This window comes from Hakea prostrata, chromosome 1 (assembly GCF_041222555.1).
Source record: "Hakea prostrata isolate BN-2017 chromosome 1, UWA_Hpros_2, whole genome shotgun sequence".
Lineage (NCBI taxonomy): Eukaryota > Viridiplantae > Streptophyta > Magnoliopsida > Proteales > Proteaceae > Hakea > Hakea prostrata.
In genome coordinates, this window is record NC_142600.1 from 9,855,237 (window position 1) to 9,877,179 (window position 21,943).

At 37.5% G+C, this 21,943-nt stretch overlaps 3 protein-coding genes across 4 annotated transcripts; 1 reads left to right on the forward strand and 2 right to left on the reverse strand.

The window, feature by feature from the left end:
- Nucleotides 1-379: 379 nt before the first annotated feature.
- On the reverse strand, nt 380-10,375 carry LOC149027335 (pectin acetylesterase 5-like). Of its 2 annotated transcripts, none has more exons than XM_089161843.1 (13): nt 10,196-10,375; nt 9,792-10,027; nt 9,579-9,661; nt 9,205-9,334; nt 7,695-7,774; nt 7,519-7,608; nt 5,373-5,497; nt 3,729-3,789; nt 3,327-3,380; nt 3,096-3,173; nt 2,831-2,936; nt 2,271-2,416; nt 380-1,819 (listed from the first exon to the last, which is right to left on the reverse strand). In XM_089161843.1, exons 2-13 carry the CDS (start codon nt 10,012-10,014, stop codon nt 1,712-1,714), a joined length of 1,284 nt encoding a protein of 427 aa, XP_089017969.1. In that variant the 5' UTR covers nt 10,015-10,027; nt 10,196-10,375; the 3' UTR covers nt 380-1,711. The 2 variants fall into 2 exon arrangements, with proteins under 2 accessions (XP_089017969.1, XP_089017960.1); XM_089161834.1 differs by having other exon boundaries at nt 382-1,819; nt 9,792-10,097.
- Nucleotides 10,376-12,449: 2,074 nt separating this feature from the next.
- LOC149027336 (ENTH/VHS family protein) lies at nt 12,450-14,237 on the forward strand. Its single transcript, XM_089161864.1, has 4 exons — nt 12,450-12,910; nt 12,996-13,118; nt 13,211-13,372; nt 13,455-14,237. Exons 1-4 carry the CDS (start codon nt 12,759-12,761, stop codon nt 13,939-13,941), a joined length of 924 nt encoding a protein of 307 aa, XP_089017990.1. The 5' UTR covers nt 12,450-12,758; the 3' UTR covers nt 13,942-14,237.
- Nucleotides 14,238-14,645: 408 nt separating this feature from the next.
- On the reverse strand, nt 14,646-20,875 carry LOC149027337 (U-box domain-containing protein 33-like). The gene is made up of 7 exons (XM_089161854.1): nt 20,444-20,875; nt 19,945-20,063; nt 19,007-19,116; nt 17,202-17,739; nt 16,267-16,815; nt 15,338-16,060; nt 14,646-15,101 (listed from the first exon to the last, which is right to left on the reverse strand). Exons 1-7 carry the CDS (start codon nt 20,751-20,753, stop codon nt 14,919-14,921), a joined length of 2,532 nt encoding a protein of 843 aa, XP_089017980.1. The 5' UTR covers nt 20,754-20,875; the 3' UTR covers nt 14,646-14,918.
- Nucleotides 20,876-21,943: the final 1,068 nt, after the last annotated feature.

Consider the following 21,943-nt stretch of genomic DNA (forward strand, 5'->3'; position numbering starts at 1 on the left):
GAGTCAAAGATAGAGATTTGGATGAAAATATGAAAAGGGTTGTTTGAGAACTAGAGATCTGTGACTCCAGTGATATTCCTACCTGGGCTGTAAACGACAACCAATCTGGCTTTAGTAATTCTTGGGCTATTTTACAAAGAAGATTTGACTTAGCTAGATATGCATGAATATGTCCACTTGATTGATGCTTAGGTTTCCATATGAATCTTGTGACTTTGAAGTCGAGACAAAAGTTACAGGTGATTTAAAAGACGAAAACGTGACACTCCCAACATAATATAAATAAGGAAGAAAAAATATTCCATGAAATTCTCATCTAGAAATAGTCCAAAATGCCTTTTCATTTGTTACAGAAGAAAAATATGAGAAAATATCTAAATGCTCGTCTTATGATCACTTCCAGACACAAAAACATGTTGAGGTATCATTGATACTGACAATGCGAGGATGATTTTTGCAGGTTACTTGCATACAAAATTTCATCCCTACATGAATTAGCGTGTAAGAATAATTGGAAAGCGTGTTATTTTACTTTTGGATGAAGGCATGCCAAGATCCATCGCAGACAAGTAGATATAAAATTAAAGAAAACCATTAATGAACCTTAAGGTCAACTATGTATAAGACCCAGGAAGTGTATTGGATCTTATGAAATAATAAGTCCCTTAAGAATAGGCAAAGATGTAGGAGATTACATGAGTATTAAAAACAATCTAATTTTGGGGGATCCACTAAGCAGTTGACCCCTGGAAGTCGTCTTGAATTGCTCATTAAACAAATATAATGCTGTCTGAGACCTGTTCTTGTTGGCTTGCTTTCGTGTCTGCAACTTAACTTATGAATTAATCTTAAAATATTGAAAGAATGAATTTTGAAAATCAGACTCATCACTGGTTACGTGAATCTGGTCTGGATATTGAAATGTCATCATCAAGGCTCTTGAATCTCCTGAATTGCCATTTGCCCAAGTATAATAGGCTGGTCACCTGCAATTCATTTACAAAGTTCCTTCACTTTGAGGGTTTTGAAGTTCCTTTCTGAATTCCTATCTATTTCTTGTGGGTAAACCCTTTCCCTCCTGTTTCTACTTATGGGGGAGAGTTATTTGATAGGGAAGCTGGCTCCTATGCCAGCATTAGGGCCAATTGAAGCACAAGTGAAAGCATCGATAGGGGTTCGAGTTTCTGTTTTCGTGATGGGAGGGCATCATTTCACAGAGGATTGAGTCTGGGTACAGGATCCACACTCCTCGGCAGACGTTTTTTTTCTTGATTATACAGAGGAAACTATCAAGAGAACAAGAGAGCTAGGAACATATTATGAAAGCTGTTTTAATGGAACAAACTACATAACTAGCATGGTACAGAAAAGTAGAAAGATTCAGTTACATTGGACAATGAAGAATGAACAATACAAATACAAAGAAATGCACAAGAAGTACAAGGCAAGAACCTGAAATGAAACTATCAAGTGACAGCCGGATGATAAGGAAGAGCATACGACTGGCAATATGCATAGGTTCCATGACGCACAGACCAGCCATCGACACAAATTTGCATAGTAGTGCAGGTCATTGGTAAATAATTTTCACTGCCTTTGTTTCCATGCCATGGATATCTAGCCATAAGATTCCTGGCCAGGTGAATACTGGAGAACGGGCCAAAGGATTTAAGATCAATGTTAGAAAAAAATACTCCGAAGCTAGATGGCTTCAACGGAAAATCATATTGTAACAAGTGGGATTGCATGGATATGCACAGTCAATTTCCCTAACTGCTCTCCGGTTGAAGAACCAATCACCAACAGACTCCGCCATTGTCTGTAGTAATAACAAAACCACAGTAGAATTAGCTTCCCAGACTTAACAAGTACATAAAACAAGCAAGAGGAGAAACTACCAAATCAATCATGTTAAAATCAGGAATACAACATATCATTCTGGCACACCAGTATTTGGATGTCAGTATTAAAAACTAAACCCACTCATAATAATGAAACTAGATTACAGTTTCTACACCTTATGTGAAGTACTATTGCGAAGACATATAATTAACCATCCAACAGAGAAAGAACAGATACATTAGTTAATGCAGGCACACAATACTGTAAACATAAGTAAGAGGAGACCAATCTATGAGCCTTTTAAGATGCAACTCGGGGAGCAGATGTCCAACTTTTTTTGTCAATCATATCTGAATTTACTCAAACTTAAATCTAAAGTATCTACTTCAACTGAAGTTAACATTTAGAGAACGCTTATGGTTCATTACCTTATTATTGATTCTTGGAGAGCTAGGTGAATGCCATGTAACAGCCATCCATGTCTGGCAGTGAATGAAGCAAGAATTTATAAACATTCCCCCATTCTTCTTTTTCCGGATTTTTTCCAGTGACTTCAGCAATGAATTCCGGAATTCTGTTCATGATAATTTCATTAGTAGATAAGCAATAAAGTGTAAGTTTATAATGATAGAAAAAATTAGCACTGTGAGCACAGTAGCCACATGATTTTCTATTCTCTTCAATAGTTGTCATGGAGAAGCCTACAGGGATAAGGGACTGCCTTCAGTGGTCTTTCTAGGAGATCACCTTGGTCAAAAGTCAAAGGAGTCAGATCTCTTAATAATATCATGTTATTGCATCTTCACTTATTAAATATCCAGACTCCAGTTATGGTGGTACAAGAAAAAAGTCCATACAATTGTACAGTCCTCATTTTGATAGAGATCTTGTCAAACAAGGTCATTGAGGCAGTATCTCAAGTCCTCAATAATTAGTCCTTATAACTGCAGATTCTTCACTTGTGAATTGTGATAAGGTGGTTTATTACCTTGTAGCACTTCAATCTGTCTGCGGTTGCAATTGTATATGTTTAGCTTACATTTTAGCCAATCATTACGAGGATCTGACACCTGTGGGACCAGAATGTTTTGTATCTGGAAAAATAAAATTGAAGGATCATAAAAACTAATACCAAAGTGGAACAAGACACATTGATGTAAACTAATTACAAATTGGGATAAGACCTATTGATGTTGAAGACGTGGAAGTCTTCAGGATCAAGAAATGAATGATGATACAAGAGCAGTATATACCTGCCAAAAGTCATAAGCTGGGTTGACCAGGAAAACTGGGGTCTTTATGTTCTTAATAATTTCTTCTGCAAAGAAACACTGGTATCACAATTCAAAGCACATGATATCAAACCATTAGCCAGAGAACAAAAACAAAAAAAATAATCCAGATCTGATTTGCAGGGCCATTAGCCAAACAAAGATTGATGATAAGACATTCATGCGGGAAAAAAATTTGATAATAAAACTTGCCTGAGATGACTCCATACTGGAGGTGCAATCTTTGTTCAAACTTTTTGCTACACCCTGTTAAAATGATGACAAAGAAAATGACGTCAACATCTCCCTTCTGAAAAATTAAAGAGTTAAACATTCATAAAGTGAGTAATGTAAAGATTAGTTAAGAAGTGCCTTATATTTTGTAAGGTTAATTAGGCAGTGCCTTATATTTTCAGGTCAAGACAAGTTCTGAACCAAAATTGATCACAATAGTAACTTAGTATTCACTCACTCCAAAAGATTTAGGAAAAACATCATGAACAAAATTTGTTCATGGGTAAGGTGGAGCTTCCATCTTGAAGTTGGAATGCATAGGCATGTACAGATACATGCGTGGATACATATAAATATGAATCTGAAGATCAGAAGCATAACCTGAAGGTCAACAACATTATGGTAGAAAGATTTAATTGTGGGGCTCCCAGAAATATCTTTCCTGAAGTGGAGAAAATGAATAATGATCAGACAAGCGAATAAAAAGTCCAACATATTTAAGAATGATATTAGAAAAAAAAAAAAAAGAGTTACTAATTAGGTCATATAAAAAGGGCGAACCTAGTGCCGAAGGCTTCCGCACAAGCAGAGTCCAAGGGTAATTTTCCTACACAGCCTTACCCCAACAATTTTTGCTGAGAGGCTGTTTCAATACATTGAACTCAGGCTACAACTGCTGTCCACTGACTATTACGTAAAGGCCGACCACCTGCTTAGGCCATATCAGGTGCATATAAATAGCTTGGTCCACTAGTGCTGAACGATCGAAACCACCATTCAGAAATCAGGCTGGTCGACGAACTTGTAAAAAAAACAGATTAGTTGACAGCAGTCCACATTGACCGTTCAAGAATACTCATTTTAAGAGTTGTAACTTGATGTAATTAGTTGTCAGGAAATAAGTTTCATCAGTAATACTGAAGTTCCTTAGTCCCGGTCGGAGTGGGAATCATATGGTAACTTCAATTTGGAAAGAAGAACTTGATTCGGAAGTGTGGCCTATGCCAGCACTCCCGTAAATATATCTTTGTCCAACCCATATGAAAGGACAGCTCTGTCCCCTTGTTTTTGAGGAGACAGACAGACATATGGGAGTCCTGCCCTAGACCACATTTCTGGACAAAAAACTACCTCCCAGCTAGTTTATACCAGCCTAATAGAAATGTCGCTTTATGTCCATTGACCCATGAAATGAACCAGGAAACACTAGAGTGTCCAGGTTCATATGCACAGGTTGCATGTGTTTTTCCCAGGAATTATTTCGTTTCTTGTAATGATATCTGATCATAAATGAAGTCTCCTGGCCTTTGTCCCATTGACAAGCCAAAACCATTCTTTCTTCTTTCTCAACTCGGTACTAAAGCGAGAAACCCTAAATAATAGTTTTGGTTCTCTTTATGCTTTACCACCACCACCACCACTGGTAATAGAGCTCCACCAAAAATGTCAAGGCTCCAGTCTTACTCCCATCAAAATGGTTGATTGAATATGTGAAAATAAATGTCACATACCATGTGGGACAAGCATTAAAAACTGTTGACCACCACTGTCAACCTCCACTGCCAATCAATAAACAAATACCCTATCTTCTTCATCTTTTACAGATTCAAACCCCCCCCCCCCCCCCAAAAAAAAAAGGATAGGGGGTTGAAAAAAGTTTCAGCGGAAGTTCCACGAACATCTCATTTTGACAAATTGCAGTAATCCATTTCATTAGGAGTGTTAGTTGGGGAGGAACTGCACTCTTGTGACCAAGACATGTACGATGGCCTAAAGCACTGAGAATTTGCAGAAGTCTCATATCCTTAAGTTTAGTATCCAAAATTCAGTAGATCCAATCTCAGAAATCAGATGTCTAAAACTTTAAATGATCTGACTATTATTGACCATATGATCTGCAGTCTAATTTTTATCTTTTACTGAAGATTTGAATACCATCCATATATATGAAAATGAAGTTGGCATCAAAAGATATTGGAAAAAACTTCTGCAAAAAGGGAAATATGGCGTCTATAGTAGACATACACATCAAGGAAGAAGCCTGCATCTGCAACACACTTTACTATGGCATCTTTCGGCAAAAATTCTCGGAAGTCATCACAGTGTATAAGAGTTGCCAATCCACCAGCAGAGCATCCTGAAAGAATCGCCTGCAAAAATTAATTGAGAGTAATTGGCTAGCAGCTTATAGGATCATCCTAGCTTATTACCGTGTTACAAGGTTTCAACAAAATTTCAAGAAACCCATTGAAATATTTCAGTTTCCCAGGATAATGAAATGAAATAGTATCTTACATAGGATTGCGATGTTTTTAAAGACATTCCAGTCTTTTGATTCATTTTGTGGATATTGCACTCGAAACTTTTCATTATCAGTTCTTTAAATTCCATACATCGAGCAAAATGGGTAGAGCTATTTCACTCATTTCATCTAGTTCCTGCACTGAAAGAAAACCCCAACTTTTGTGCTTTCTTGGGCAAACCATTGCTTTACAAGGCTGAAACAAGTACTTGGGTAGCAAAGGAACACAGAGGAAACAACAATTTGTTGTGTTGTCACTTTTTCCCAAAACTATCTTTGGCTAAAAAAGATAAATACTTTCTGGCTGGCATTAATGGTCCAGATTCTGATCTACAAGTCTACAACAGGAAGAATCGAGACGGGGCAGAGGGGCCAGCCAATGGAAAAATCAGTTCAGTCAGCTACATGATCTTGTTGTAGAGTCAGTTAGGGAGTTAGTTGTTTGTGATTGTTTTGTTACGTGGGAAGAGAGAGAGGGAGATATCGAAGAGTTGAGACTTGGAGGAGAGTACTGGCCTCTCATTGCAAGAGTGGTATTTTACTAGACTTCAGTTTACGTTGAATTCTGTACTACATGTGGTGTTCAGTTCTGAACTAATTCAAACATTCAAGAGTTTTATCTTGAATGCACAATGAGGCTGGTGCGTGAATTGGAGGCAATACAGCTGTAATAAGGTACCAAAGAGAATGTATACTGCATTAACTACCAACCCAGGGGAGAGTCAAACTACCATTTTTTGGGTGTGATTTTTCCAAAGTTTCAAGGGTTCAACCATGTTTAGTTTAGGTGGCCTAAAATAGAATTCCTGGAGGCCTCAGGACCTAACTTGGCCATTTGGCCTTTGAAACCAACTACTGGAACAACAACATCAACAACAATAAGCCTTGTCCCAACTAAATGGGATCGGCTACATGGATTCTTGCCTTCCAATCAGTTCTGTTTGAGGTCATGCTAGATGCAAGGCCTAAGCTATGCATATCCTTTCTCACAACTTCTCTTAAGGATATCTTAGGTCTACCCCTAGCTCTTCTAGTCCCTTCAATCTGGATTATATCACTTCTCCGAACAGGGGCATTTATAGGTCTCCAGAACATGCAAAGAAAATGTATATGTAAAGGTTTCAACCAAAACTTCAAACGTTGACAGGGCTCAAAACTGAAACCTGGAACATTGAAAATTACAGAACATGTCTTGACGGGACAACGTTCAGTCCTTAATGACATCCTACAAACATTTAACCGCTTAAACTTGATTTGAGCAATGTGAATTATACACAAACAAAAGTAATCTTTTGATTACCCATTCGGAATTCCTACTCTAGAAGACTACTATTCAGGGAATGCCAATTATATTTGACCCCAATAGATACCCATCTTGGTATGCCTACTCTAGAAGACTACTATCTAGGAACAATGACAATTTTATCTGACAGACAAATGTAGTCTCTTGACGACTAATCTTGGTATTCCAATCTGAGAATCAAAAGAGTACTGCATTGGGATTTTAGCAGCTCAAGGTCTTGTCTCATGGATAGAAGCAAAGAACCACAACCATTGGATCCCTTATTGCAGTTCATACATGTCTTTTATTTGGATCAGTATCACAGCAAACAGCATAAGACTGGGTTCATAATGAAGAAAATGAACTGGAACGATAATTGATAGACAAAGAAAAGACAAACTTTTAACTTGAAGGTCATTTCAGCAATGCATCTAAGGTGTAGAATAAACAGCCAAACACCAGGTGTAAATCACTAATTCTCTATGTTAGATGTTCTTTAAGTTTCTTTTACCCATAGTCTTTGGTTGTCTTATTATACACAAAAGAACTCAAGGAAGAGAAGGCATAACTACTATAATAAAAGAGACCTGGCTAGCATGAGCTAATCCCTTTGAAAGGAGTTCACCCATTATTTCTTTCCAGATCAGCTGACCTCTAAAGAAAAGTTCTGTTCCATTCTGCATCACAAGAAAGCATAAAAATATATTAACCATAGGTTATTTTCACTTAATCAAAAAAAAAAAAAAAAGCCCATTGAAGTTACCTTAAATTCACTTTCTGGATTTCCAGAGAAGGAAGCACCGTCACAGTAACGTATTTTGACTTTGTTCCAGTTGAAGAATTCTGAAGGTCACAACAAAAACGAAACCTATGAATCTTTATGCATTAGGTATGAACACAAGTATGAGATCATCAAGCACAAGCATTGTGTACATCCATTTGAGACAGACACCTAATTATCCTTGCAAAAATACTAGAAAGTAAGTTAAAGGGAAAAAGGAGATGTGTGGGGATGGGGGGTAGGTGTGGTCTAAAGCAATAGATTCAAGCAGCAAGTTGTAACAGTTTTCCAGTCTAGTCATTCCAGCTCAGTTTGGCTACCTGCAAAGGTGTTATGAATATTTACTATTTTTAGAGGTTTCTTCAACTAAAAAACCAGCTCATCTGATCACAGCATTGCCTGGAAATACCAACAAGCCAACTTCACAATTAATCTAAGGTCAAAGTAGCTGCTAGCTGTCAAATATTAAACACCAAACAGAGTTTTTGTAGCTCTGGTGAAACAAATAAACATGGCGATGAAGACTATAGACTTGAAATACAACTCAACCTTTCCCCCAATCAACTAGATTAGTTTTCTTCACCAACATAATTAAAAGTCATATACTATATTAGTTTTCTTCACCAACACAATTAAAAGTCATATACTAGATTAGTTTTCTTCACCAACACAATTTAAAGTCATATACTAGATTAGTTTTCTTCACCAACAAAATTAAAAGTCATATACTAGATTAGTTTTCTTCACCAACACAATTAAAAGTCATATTTGTTACTAGTCCTAAGCTACGAATGTCTTTCCAAACTATTTCCCATAGGTTATTTTAGACTAACACAAGCTCTTGTAACTCCTTCAGTCTGAACAAAACACCCTTTTGTGCTAAAGCACTTACAGGCCTCCACTGCACCATCTCCGTCAGTCCAGGACACTTCAAACCACTTTCTCAACTCCTATCATGTATCAGAGCTACTCTATATTAGCTGTACATTTTTTTTAGATGAATTTAGCTATACATTTTACCATGTCTAGCATGCTTGATCGCAAGCCTGATGATTTACTTTCCTAATCTGCTTAGGAAACTGAGTAATCTGAAACTGACATAATGATAAGGAGGGAAGACTACAACCATCGGTTGTTAGGGTCAGCCACTTTCTCAGTCTTCTTCTTCAATATGTCTCTCTTCTATTATTGGTTTTGCACTTTAATGTTGTCATAGAAGTAACCACTGGAATATTTCATATTGTCACAGAAGACTAACCACAGAAATATTTGATATGGTTGATGAAGGAAATTTTTCAAGATGTATTGTTCATGGATAATATCTGAAGTTAAAGGGGGTCAACAATTGTGGACAGAGCCTGAACATGTCATATAAAGTACCATCATCAGTAAATTGAACTAGGGGACATATAGCATCTCATGTTCAAAGTATCTGTTTAGGGAACTCCACAACCTGAGACATGTATAGTGTCTGAGGAATACGTATACATACCAGGATTCTGAGAAGGGGCATTGCTTAAAATGCCTGAAAATGGAACTTGGCGATCCATGTACTCTGAGGATCCTAATGCTGTCCTTTTACGCATTAAACAAGATGCCACTGAATCACACCAACCTCCACCCTGCAACAACAACACCACCACCACACCTCAGCCTCATCTAGACACAGTAATTACAATAAGTACAAGAAACACGAACAAAGTACTCCATCATCCTTCATAGATAAAGAGCAATTTGGTTTAGATATTTAAACCATGCCTTCCTTTGTTAAGATCCTAGCTGGAATACTAATGCAATGCAAGCCAAATATAATCCACAGCTAACGGTTGACAATAGCACCACTTGTTAGAAAGCAAAGGGAGATACCTCTAGGTGAAGAAGCCAATTGTTAACACCGGAGCCAAAACCCTTTAGGAAATGGTATCCAGGTGGGCTCCCATCTAAACAAACTGCAACAAAGATCATACTAAAATTGACTATAAAAACGCTTCCAGCCCTCAACCCAGAAAGGTAAATCAATTTAGCTCGAAAAAAGAGTAAAAAACAATCCAGTGTATAAGAGAATTCTCTCATCATTACCTGCTCCTTTCTTCTTGGCCTCACTTAACAATGTCAAATCGACGAAAGATGGCTCGGGATTGAAATATTGGTTTATACTCGATTTAGTCTCTCGATTCCAACCGTCTAATGTGACTACGATAGCCAGCATGAGAAGTGTGAATCCTCCAGCATAGATAGCCTTGTCCTTTCTTCCGCATTTTTGCCTCCACCATGTTAACCCACGAAACCGAGGGTTCGCCATTGAAGTGAAGAACCTATGCAATTGCCGATTCGTTCAGAGGTATTGGGTGGAATTAATAAGAACCCATAACTGTCAGATGAAATCTGTATAAAAGAAAAGAAAATGGTAGAAATCCTATGAAAAACTGGGGTGTAAATGATAGAACAACAAAACCCAGGTAGAAAGGAGGAGGAAAACCGACCCAACTATATGATCTTCCCTTCTCTAATTCTCTTTCTAGCAATCTGCTATCGCATCTATGATTGTACACTCCGCAGTAGAAGTAAAGTAGAACTGTAGAACTAGGGTGCACAGAAGAAAAGTGTGCTTTTCTTTGTTTGGTAACGAGAAAAGTGTCGGTTCTTTTTTTCTTTTTTTTTTTTGGTTAACAGGAAAGTGTTGTCTTTTTTCTTCTTCTTCTTCGTTTTTTTTTTTCAAAAGTGTCGTTCACGTTAAGGAAACTACAAGATTTTAAATTCGGAATCGGTTTGCGATGCTGTTCACCCAAGAAGGAATCGGGTTACCGTTTTTTTTCCTGTCCATATGGAATGAGAGAACCGAGTAGTAAGGACCGGGTTTAATAATCCAGCGGAAAATAATCTTTTTAATCTTTCTTATTTGGAGATTTTTTTTTCCAAAAATCAGTTTGACAAAACTGTTTTTTCTGGTGATTTTCTAGTATAAATTAAAATTTAAAGAAAATTTCAGTTTTGGAAAATGCTGTTGATGTATCATGTATGTTTTTTAAAGCAAAATATATTTATTTTTTGGAGTTAAGAAAAATAAATTAGAGAGGGACCATTAAAGGGTTGCCCAATGAGATTGATACCTCTTTGTGAAGAGGTCACTGTTTTGATCTCCCTATGCTAGATATAATAATCTCCACCCCCTATAGCTATCAATTCTTTGAAAAAAAAAAAAAAAAAAACAAGTGGCGATCATGAAGTTTGACATTCTATAGGTAAACATTTTCATAATGTGATAAAACTCTTCGAGCCCTAATGATAGAAATGCATTCAAGAAAAATAATCTAAAGATTGGAATACTTCTATTTTTCAAAAAAAGAAAAAGAAAAAGATAATCATATTCAATAAAATATATTTCATGTATGTTCAAATTGTAGACCTGTAAGTGTAGAATCGTAGATCATCTCCCAGGGAGTACAAAGAGTGCTCCCTTAAACCTATGGGGCCCTGTAATTCGTGGTCAATAGCCGTCAGGAAAGACGATCCAAACTCTAGACCTGTAGTCATTAGTCATTCATTATTTTTTAATTTAATTTTTTTTGCTTTTAAATATCACGAATATGGGATAGTAATCTCCCACCTAAAAAAATATTGAATAGTAATCTTATCCCTGGAAAAAAGGAAATTTATAAGTCCATCAAGTTTTATGAGCCTATAAGAAGAAGAAATGACAATCAAAATATAATACAAAACTAACAACATGAGAAATAAGTTTGAATTCAATTTTTAATTATTAATTCTTCAATGGCCAAAGTAGAACATTTCTTGTAGGTGTCATTTTCATGGAAGCCTTGGAGGCTGTTCTTAACTTCTTAATTTCAAGTTTACTTTTCAAACTCTTTGCCGGCTTAACGTCTAAGATTATGTTAAACTTTCAATCTTTGAAGTTTGCCTGATGCATTGCTAATGCTTTTTATTTTACTCAAAGTTAATTTTTATCTAATTTCTTGAGGCTCTCGTTGAAATTTATTTTACCATGAGTTTCTTCCACTCAACAAACATTTGCGGTGATAATTTGTTCATGCATGACAATATTCTGGTATTTCATCAATGACGTTTCAGTAACAACACGAACAAATAAAAAAAATTTAAGAAAAATAAAAGAATAGGAACAACACATTCTAACATCCACAAACTTAAATGAGGCACTTGGATGAAATATTTCCATTGGAATAGCCCACATATATTTATATAAAAGGACGAATCCAGTGTTAAATGCTTCAACGCAAACAAAGTCCGACAATCAATTTTTTTGTTGAGAAGTTGTTTCAATATAGACCTTTTAAGTTATAACAGTAGTTCAACCATTACATGCAAAACTACCCCTAAATGCATTGATATACATTGTCATAAATGAAATAAACAAGCTGTGTGAAACTGAAAATCATATGACAGTTAATTTTTCCAAGTGGCAATGAATGAAAAGCACACGATTCTCATCGGTGTCAATACCAAATTAGTTCAGATCTCTATTTAATTTTTTCTTTCGTTTTCAAACATATTTAATTTAGATTTAGATTTATAAGTTGGGTAATGATTTTATTTAAATTTAACGAAAGTTAGAAAAAGTCAGCTTTCCAACACGAGCAAGCTACAGGTTGTGTTAGGCAATTTATAGAAATAATATTAAATTAGATGAAAAAGATGGAATGAATTTGTGAAAAATTAGTGATCTTTGACTTATATGGAAGGTTTCTTTCAAAACTAGCTTCTGAAGATCCCAAGTAGGCACTAGGAACCCACCTCAACTACTTTGGGTTGCAGCTCTGGTTTTGATTTTGCCCTTTGAAGTCGTTCTTACAAACCCAAACTGTTCTACGTTTGACTTAAATTTTCAGTCTTTTTTTGTTTTTTCTCTTTGGGAAAACTCTGGTTCTCGTCTGGTTGTTCTTGTCTGTGTTTTTCCAACTACGTCTGCAATTTGCAACTCTTCAGAGAGTGGGTGAAATTGGATGCAGAAGACGGAAACGGAGTAGTTGGGTTTCGTGCTCACGTCGATCAGAAGGGTGAATCTTAAACATGTCAATCTTTGGAACCAGAAAAACCACCATAGCCAAAAACATGAGTTCTTCTTCTTCCTTCCGTGAGCTCAAGAAGCAAGCTTCTTTCTTTCTCAAAGAGAAGATTAAAAGCGCTCGATTGGCTTTGACTGATGTTACCCCTGCACAACTGTAAGTTCTTCTTCCTCTGTTTTTCTTCTTCAGTGAATCAACACTGTTTGATCCTTAGATGACCCTTTTGAGTTTGATTTGAAAGTTTGACAGAAGAAGCCACGAATGAGGATCCATGGTCTCCTGATACACGAACCATGGGTTTAATATCAAGGGCTGCTTTTGAAATCGATGATTATTGGAGAATTGTGGATATTCTGCACGACAGGTTTCTCGATTTCCTATCCTTTCTAGTTATCTCTGAACAATACCTCTTTTGAATATTCTGCAATTATTATTTCATCTTTTCTCTGTTTTCAGGCTGTCTAGATTTGATAAAAATAATTGGAGAATCTCCTACAAAGCTTTGATCCTGCTGGAACACCTTCTGACCCATGGACCAGAAAGTGTTGCAGAGGAGTTTGAGACTGAAAAAGAAATCATTAGGGAGATGGAGAAGTTTCAATACATCGACGAGAGAGGGTATGTATTTTGTACCCTGTAATCTTAAATTTCTCTGTAGCCCTTCTCTGCGTTTGTTGTCTTGATCGTATTTTGTTTTCAGATTCAACTGGGGCATCACTATCAGGAACAAATCCGAGAGAGTTCTAAGGCTTCTGGAAAGGGGTCCCCTTTTGAAAGAAGAAAGAAACAGAGCTCGCAAGCTAAGTCGTGGAATTGAAGGATTTGGCAGCTTCAGCTACCGATCTTCTTCAACTCAATCAACAACCTTCAGAGACCCATTCTCAGAAACGTATGGGATTGGAAGGAGTTGTTCAGATAATAAGCGGTTCTCTCTATATTCTCCGGAAGAAGGTCTAAGCGAGATGATAAAGAAACAGCTAAACACTAGCTCTGTTCTTGAAGAAAACAATGACAAAACAGGGGAACTTACTCCAGAAGTTGAGGAATGGAACAGCAAACGGGAATCAACCCCTCTTTTGGATGATCGAACTGATGAGCATAAGGTGGGATTTTCCGTTGAAGAAGATCATCCATTCATCAATTCTGAACTCCCAAGTTCCAAAATTAAAATATTGCTAGAAGGTTGAGCTGTAGCTAGAGAATCTGATACTACTCAAGTGGGTCTGATGGGTTACTTTATATTGTGTGTTAATGAGAAGAAGAGATACTAGTAGTTGATGAGCTGAAATTCTGTTTTGTGTTCAAGAATGCAGGATCATCTGCTGTATAAGAATGAAGAAATACTAAGTCGTATGTCAGTTTCAAATCTGCTGTAAATACTCAACTGAAGGTCTCACCACTTGAAACTTGAGTGGTGAAGGCTTTCAAGTTTCAAGGATCTTTATGTGTTTCTTCTGTTTGGTCAGGTTAATAGAGCAATCTTTTATATTCAGGAAGAGTAATAAGAGAATTTGCAATTGAAAAGGAAAAGTAAAACCATTACAGAAATGTTCCAGTTTCTTTCTTACATTTCCTTGCCAAGCCTACTAAGCCTGCATTTTGTTGCAGAAGTAAACCATTACTCATTAATGGCGTTATTGCAAGTAGGACTAATTAGAAGAGCTATCAACATGCAATAAACTAATCAACCTCTTTAAGGGTATTCTATTTTTGGGTAAAAAGATTCCCCTGTTAGGCACATTTACACGCAAACCATTGGATATATGGAGAAAGCTCTGAGGAGTCCAAGTTTAATCATATACGTAAATAAGAGAATTTGAAGTCGATCTATCTACAAAATTAATTTGGATCAATCATAATAGATGTTATTACTGAGCACACGACAATCAATGGCAGAGACCCAAATCACAGAGCTCGCTTCTGCAAAATCAATTTGCACATTATCAACCTGGCCCATAAAATAATTATACAAGAGGGCTTTTTCATGAAGTTCACTTCATGATGGGAAAAAAATAACAGTTCCCATTATATCTACTCCTATTCAAGTTTCCGAACATCATTCTCCATCCCACTTTCTCCCTTTTCAAACGATACATTTCAACTTACATATACAAAAAAATGCATACATGCACATTTGAAGTAGCTTATGTGCAGTCACAAGATTTCATGACTGCCAGAGCCAGTCCTGTATAGCCTGTCGAAGAACATGGTTTGGAGTAAGATGCAAGTGGCTCAGCTTTAAATTGGTCATAGGAGAAGTATCATGTCCATCTTCCAGCCATTCCCGGATAGCCTCGCCTTCATAGGTAAAGCCATCTGCTGCAACATGAGGATCGTTCATTATCTCCTGCAAGTACAAGAATGTAAGTCTAAGCAGCAAGAAAACAAAGGGCAAGACAGAGATTGATCCTAGAAAGTGATATCCAATGCTCTTTCAGAGGAACCTACTGGTTGGCTCCACCCTCTTGGGCTTAGGGGCCATGATTTTTAATTTGTAAGGCTGACAGTAGTTACCATCACCAAAGCCATGAAATCCTGGGCCCAATCTATGCAATGCATAGTTGTAATTTGTAAACCACTCACCCTGAGTATTGGACACAAGAAGAAGGATGGCACAGGCTGCTCTTCAGGAACATGCAACTGATCGAGCTCCCTCACTATAGTTGGTGTCAGCTCTGGCCTATCCCGACTATTCAATTCACAACATTGTAAGCCAACATCCACCAATCGCTCTGCCAGACATGTAGGCCATTCTCCAGCAGACGTGTCCAAAATTGATGTCAGCTTCCCAGAGAACACAGCCCGACGCACCTCATTGGTTATCCCCATAGCAGGCCTACCAGTAAGCAGCTGTAGAATAATGATCCCAAAAGAGTAGACGTCAGATTTTGGTGTCAGATTTCCATTCCGCTGCAACTCTGGATCTGTATATGGGTACGAGTTCTTTGGCTCCGTATTACTGCGGAAACTTGGAAAATCATCACTTTCCTCAGGTGCAAGCCGGCAAATCCCAAAATCGCCAATTTTGCAGTTAAAGCATGCATCAAGAAGGATGTTTTCAGGTTTCAGATTGCCGTGGATGATTCTTTCAGGTTTCGTGGAATGCAAGAAGAGGAGGGCACTTGAGATTTTGGCAGCAATACGTGTTCGGATCTTCCAAGTCAATGGAGGAGTGTTCCGTTTCCGGAAGAGGTGATCTTGGAGGCTCCCATTTGGCATATACTCATATACAAGAGACCAGGCTTCTGAGCATGCACCAATCAGATTCACTAAATTAGGATGTCGTAGTTTGCTAAGAACTAGAACCTGCAAGCATAAAAGCATAAGATATTATTTAAGGGATGTATGACGACCAGAGTGGCATTTTCAAAATTCAGTTGTAAAGTTCCTACCTATAAAGGGGGGGGGGGGGGGAAGATATTGAGTTATAAAGTACAAACTCATTGCAAATACATTCCTTATCCTAATAAATAAACTAGTGGGGAGAGAGAGAGAGGGAGTGAGCAGTTCACCTCTTGTTGAAACCCTGATAGGCATTGCATGTTAAATGGATGCAACTTCTTTATAGCAACACTTCGGTTAAAAATCTCTCCCTTGTAAACACATCCATAACCTCCCTCCCCGATCTTAAAACTCTCCGAAAAGTCACATGTTGCAGTCAGCAGATCCGATAAAGAAAACTCAGTGAACTCAAGAGATTCGTCGAAAAACTGTATGAACCTGTCACAGCTTGGCACTCCAGTATGTCCCCCTCTACACAGCTCCAGCTGAAACATAGCTTCCTCTTTTTGCTGTTGTATAATCTCCCTTTCATTCTGAAGTGTTTCTAGGGATGCTTGGATGGACCTCAACTCTCCAGTAACTTGTTCCTGTCGACAAGCCGAACGCCGGCAATGAATATCAAGTACAGCTACATTCGTGACCAGATTTTTTAGGTTTCTGTTTACTTCTTCTCTTTGTTCCAATACCATTTGTTGTTGCTGCCTAGTAATTCTTAGCATGTCTTCAACTTCCCCTAGAAGTTTAGTTTCGTAGGCATGGGCAGCATCCAACTCCTTGACCTGGTAGGAGAAAGGAAGGAGATCATAACAGAGGACTATAATAAAAAATTACATGTGGTATTTCTCAGAATTGTTCAGACAAATAACTTCAGGAGTGATACAGGGGTCATGTATTTGAAAGGGAAAAAGATCATACAGGTTTAATTTGGAATATTGCGAAGCAGTTATGGATTTCAACAACTATTCATTTTTATAGACAAGTATTTTAAAGAGCACCCCACCCCCAGAAGAAAAAGGGATAAGAATGAATGCAGGCTAAGAGAGAATAAAAGGAAATTTGACCAATAATTTTACCCAAGAATGTTTTCAATAAGACAGCAAACTTGAGATTATGGAATCTCCTAAATTCTTTGAAAATAAAGCAAATAATAGCGCTAATTCTCTACCTTGTTAATAGCTTCAAAAGCCTCTGCTTCTAACTTTTTGCACTTCAAATGCTCTGCAATTGCCTCACTCTTTAATGTCTCAGCTAATCTCGTCACTTCACTGAGCTGATTATACAGAATTTCAACCTCTATCTTTGAGTTACAAACTGGTGGATAAAATCTTTCAGAAGTCAAAGAATCAAACTGGTTGGTGAAACAGGATCCACTGGTAGAGGAAGCAACCTCCATTTTATCTGGTTCTGAATGAACCTGATCCCTGACTTCAAAGCAATTTACACCAGTACGGAGAAAATCAGTCTGAAGACTCCTATTGTTGGCTATGATCTCACCCACAGGACTATGTGGCAAACTTGAGCTTAATCTGTCAGACAGGGCAGTGTCCGGTGAATTGAGAACTGAAGGGAAAATAGTCAGTCCTTCAGAAGCCTCCCTAGTCCAGATATGTTTCCTTTTGTTCACAAACCATATTTCACAGAATGGAGCCACATTTTTTGCAGCAAAGTTAGCTTTGCTTGAGGTCTTCTTCACCTTCATGCAACTGTATTGCATACACTAGAATGTCAACTTTCAGAAAGAACACATCAAACACAAAGATGCAACACATGTATACAGTCTAATAAATTTACAAGCAGGCATCCATAGCAGAAAAAGCACAAACACCCAAGAAATTAAGCTACCTTTTCCTATTTTTTTTCTTTTCTGGGGATTTGACGTGCGGGGGTGCGGGGGTGTGGCAGAGTGGAATATGTATAATTTCTTAGTGTCCTTCCCAACTTCCCTTAGGATGCAAGTACCCAAATAGGAATAGGGGAGAGCTTGTTAGTATACATAATGCTGAAGAAATATACCAACTTTCAAACATGACAAAAACACCCATCCCCCACCCCAAAAAAAGGGGGGGGGGAAATCACAGCAAATGTACTTTGGGTATGAGACCTATCACCAAACAATAAGGTTGTTACTAAAATTTATTATTTTGGTAGGTGACAAATTTCTATTAAAAAAAAAATGCTTCATCACCCATGCTGGATTCTCACCATATATTACAGTCTTAAGTCCAAAAACAGACATTCTCTCCAACAATCTATGCCACTACATTTTTTTGTGGTGCAAAGGCAAGCTGCCTTCCAGAACCAAGGTACCCAACATAAGCACGTCTCAAATCTAGCCTTTAAACCCACAGAAGGGAATCGGACAGCAGAAAGAGGTAAAATTATCTTTAAGGACAAAAGGGGTGGTGAAAATGTGAAGATGGTAAGATGATCGAGCTCAATAATTTATATCTGCAAGATGTCATAATACAAGTGTTTTTTTTCGTCCAAGTCAATACGAGTGTTAAAAAATAATAATAATTGATTGCAATAGTAATCTAAAAGTAGGTTGTACTTCGGTCCAGTTAAGACATTAGAAATTCATCTCCATCATGTTACCATGCTCTACAAAGGAAAACAAACCATAATTCATGCACAAGCAGCAATAGTTATAGAAATTAAGAATATATATATATATATATAATAACAAATAGCTGACACTGGTATGATAGAGCAACAGAAGATATAAGGTCACATCTGAATACTTTTGATATCAGAAGAGTTCTCTTGTATGGAAATTATGTGTTCAATCTTTATTTGGAGGAAGGAGGAACAATATGTTATATTTTAGCCTTCAGGTTTCCAGCATATGACGGTTATAAGTAATTAGTAGCATTGCTCATCCAAGGGTCAAATTAAGCAACGAGACAAAGAAAAGAGACAGACCATTTTCTGCAAACTAGTTATATCCAAATGAGAAGAGGGAACACTTACTTTTCTGGGATTGCCCCCATAATAAGCTTCCTAATACTATGTTTGTTCACCAGATCAACAATCCCGTTCTTAACCTGTGCTGCCTCAATGGTGATGACTCCAGCTTTCACCTGAGATGTACCAGATTCATAAGAATTTAACTTGGCAAATGAAACTTCCCTACTAGCAGGAGACACTGAAAGCACTTGAAATGATTATCAATTACAGCACGACCATAATGATTATCAATTACTTCCCTTCAGGTTTCGTGTATTGTTGTCTCAGCTTACTACAACACGAAAATTTTCCACTACCCAGTTCTTAAAAACCAAGCCCTGTGTAATGGATTGGCACTCACAGCACAACCATCTTTATTCCAAGTACATCAACTCTGGGCAGAAAGGGATTAGGAGACTCTAGTTGCACCACTGAGTTGCCAAAGAGCTATAAAAAACTTTTGTCCTGGACAACTCCCAGTTTTCTGATTAAGTACCTTCTACCAGTTTTGAGTAGTGAACAGAACATGCAACTCAAAATCCCGAACAGAAAGGATAATCCTGCTTCCTGGTCCACCCATCAGGTTTCTTTCTAATGATCCACAAAACCAGTCAAATCTGGGCTCTCTCTCTTTCACTCGGAGACCCTCCCTTCCTATATTAAGTGCTACATCACCTTATCGGACAGGAGATGGGGAGAGAGAAAGCTAAGCCTAATCATTAGTGAATATTCCGTGTGTGGCCAATACAATTTAAAATTTCTTCTGCTCAAAATAGGCATGCACATGAAATTTCGAAGCTTATATTGTAATAAAAATTTGGTTGTGGAAGTAAAAATTTCACACGAAGAATAATTTTTTTGCTCATGAATATCCAGCAATGAATAAGGAGAAATAGTAAAGAGCTACACCAAGCAACAATTAAACAGGGCGGGGAAAAAGCACTTGTCAGAGAGAAAATCACCTGGGCTTTCCTGCAAAAGTTCAAGTAATTGAGTAAAAGCTTCCTTGTTTGTTCGATCTCCTCTTTCCGGAAAGCGGATACCATTTCCTCGTTTGCTTGGCTTGCAGGAAGTTTTCCTACTGCAGAGCAGAGCAATACAGATTGTCAGATTGCCACTAAAACAGAACGACGGACATGAAATTCTAAAGGATAAGATAAGAGAGCGAGCAATTCAAAATTTCTATATCTGAGTAACCACTTCCTATTATTTCCGAAGTATAGTTAAGCAACTCGAAAATCTGAATTTGAATTTGAATTTGAATTCCTCCTTATCTGATCTTATCATCTACATCACTAGGTAAAAGGAAGACAATATATATGATCCAAAATCACACAGAAAGTAAATCTTAACAACAACAACAACAACAAGAAGGATAGACTAGAGGAAACCTCAGAAGAAAACCAGAAGTTCAAAGTAAAAAGACATGTCATTTCAGAATCCAATGTTACAGAAACGTACGTAGGGTGGGAATGGTAGGGGACGGTTGATGAACATGGAGGAGAATGACTTCTCGGCAGCTAAAACGCTGAAAACAAAAATTAAGCAGAGACAAGCTTTTCTCAAAGGACTTCCCAACAGCAACTGCGATTTTGTCACCCGCTTCGCCGACGAATTCTGACAAACCAGAGACCCCGGTTGCGACATGATTTTGAAGATGATGATCGCGGCGAGCGATGAGAGAGGAAACGGAAATCGCCGGAGGATAGAAGCCGTGAGAGAAGTGGTTTCCGGCAAGCCGCGGAGGAGGAGTAGGCGTGAGCAGCTCCATCTTTGGCGTCCGACTCCGTTCTGATTCAACTCTTTGCACGTCTAAACGTCTAAATATCTTTTAGCTAATAGTAATGGCTTCTTAGTTCTATCTTTTATTATATTTTTATTTTTTTATTATCAAATTTCCTTTTCTTTTTTTTTTTTTTTTTTTCCTTCTTCTTTCTTTTAGGGGTTGTGTATGTTGTATTTGGATCCCTATCCCTCAGGTGAGAACAATGTGCTCCCATACGTTTTTGTCCAGACATGGAAGAGCCCACTTATAAATATATATAAATTTTAAAAGTAAAATTCTCCTCAAGTCATATGTAGGCCCACCCACCCCCTACTGTGTGGTTCTTCGAAAAAGCTTGTATCCTGTGTATTTAATATGCAGAATCATTAAGGCGAAATTTCGGTCGAGATTTCGGATCCGTGAATTAAAATTTCGACCAAAATTCCGATCCCACCGCCCAAAGTGCATGGTGCAGGACCCAAGCAAGGTCCATGGTTCTTATGGTAATACATTGTACTCCCCTCTAGATAACTTAACTGAACTCTACATGAATAGGAGTGATAAGGGTATCAAATGTTAGGCTAGACCATTAAGCCCACACTATGTCAGCCAATTGGCCTAAATCAAACTAAAACAAGGCTTATTTGATGGGGGTACGGAACCCTAGGTCAGAGACCCAAAAAGGAAGATAAACTACTCAATAGAAAAAGTAGTTGACTCCCCTTTATAATCCCCTTCAAAATTTAGAGGTACTCCACCCAAAACCATGAAAAAAAATCCTCTGTTGTGCACATCTATACTAAATGATTTGTTGAGATTAAAAGTTTAATTTCAAATTTTAAAAATTCTCAATGGTCTTATATTTACTTTGTTTTCTCAACCAATCATTTTATATATATATGTGCATTACTGTGCACCAGAGGATGTTTTCCCCAACAACCATGTTTTTGTTGATTGGTATCTAATCAATTTATTTGTATGATAATTAAATAGAGGTAGATATCAATTTTTGATCCACCTTTATCAATTTTAATTGACAAATTTTTACCCAAAACATAATTACGTATTTTTGATATCATCACCTTTACGTAAAACGTTGTCACCATTGAGCTAAAAACACATTCATGATTTGTGGGTAATTTTTTCCAACCACATTTAAAAAAATTATTCCATGACAACAATCAATATGATGATTT

Coding starts and splice junctions, on each gene's coding strand:
- LOC149027335 (XM_089161843.1), bottom strand. CDS start 10,014: ATGGCGAACCCTCGGTTTCGTGGGTTAACATGGTGGAGGCAAAAATGC. Junction 9,335..9,578: donor ATTGGCTTCTTCACCTAGAG/GTATCTCCCTTT, acceptor TTGTTGTTGCAG/GGTGGAGGTTGGTGTGATTC. Junction 3,790..5,372: donor GCAGGCTTCTTCCTTGATGT/GTATGTCTACTA, acceptor TCTCCACTTCAG/GAAAGATATTTCTGGGAGCC.
- LOC149027336 (XM_089161864.1), top strand. CDS start 12,759: ATGTCAATCTTTGGAACCAGAAAAACCACCATAGCCAAAAACATGAGT. Junction 13,119..13,210: donor GTGGATATTCTGCACGACAG/GTTTCTCGATTT, acceptor CTCTGTTTTCAG/GCTGTCTAGATTTGATAAAA. Junction 13,373..13,454: donor CAATACATCGACGAGAGAGG/GTATGTATTTTG, acceptor TTTTGTTTTCAG/ATTCAACTGGGGCATCACTA.
- LOC149027337 (XM_089161854.1), bottom strand. CDS start 20,753: ATGGAGCTGCTCACGCCTACTCCTCCTCCGCGGCTTGCCGGAAACCAC. Junction 16,816..17,201: donor CTTTTGAAGCTATTAACAAG/GTAGAGAATTAG, acceptor TTCTCCTACCAG/GTCAAGGAGTTGGATGCTGC. Junction 16,061..16,266: donor TATCAGGGTTTCAACAAGAG/GTGAACTGCTCA, acceptor TTATGCTTGCAG/GTTCTAGTTCTTAGCAAACT.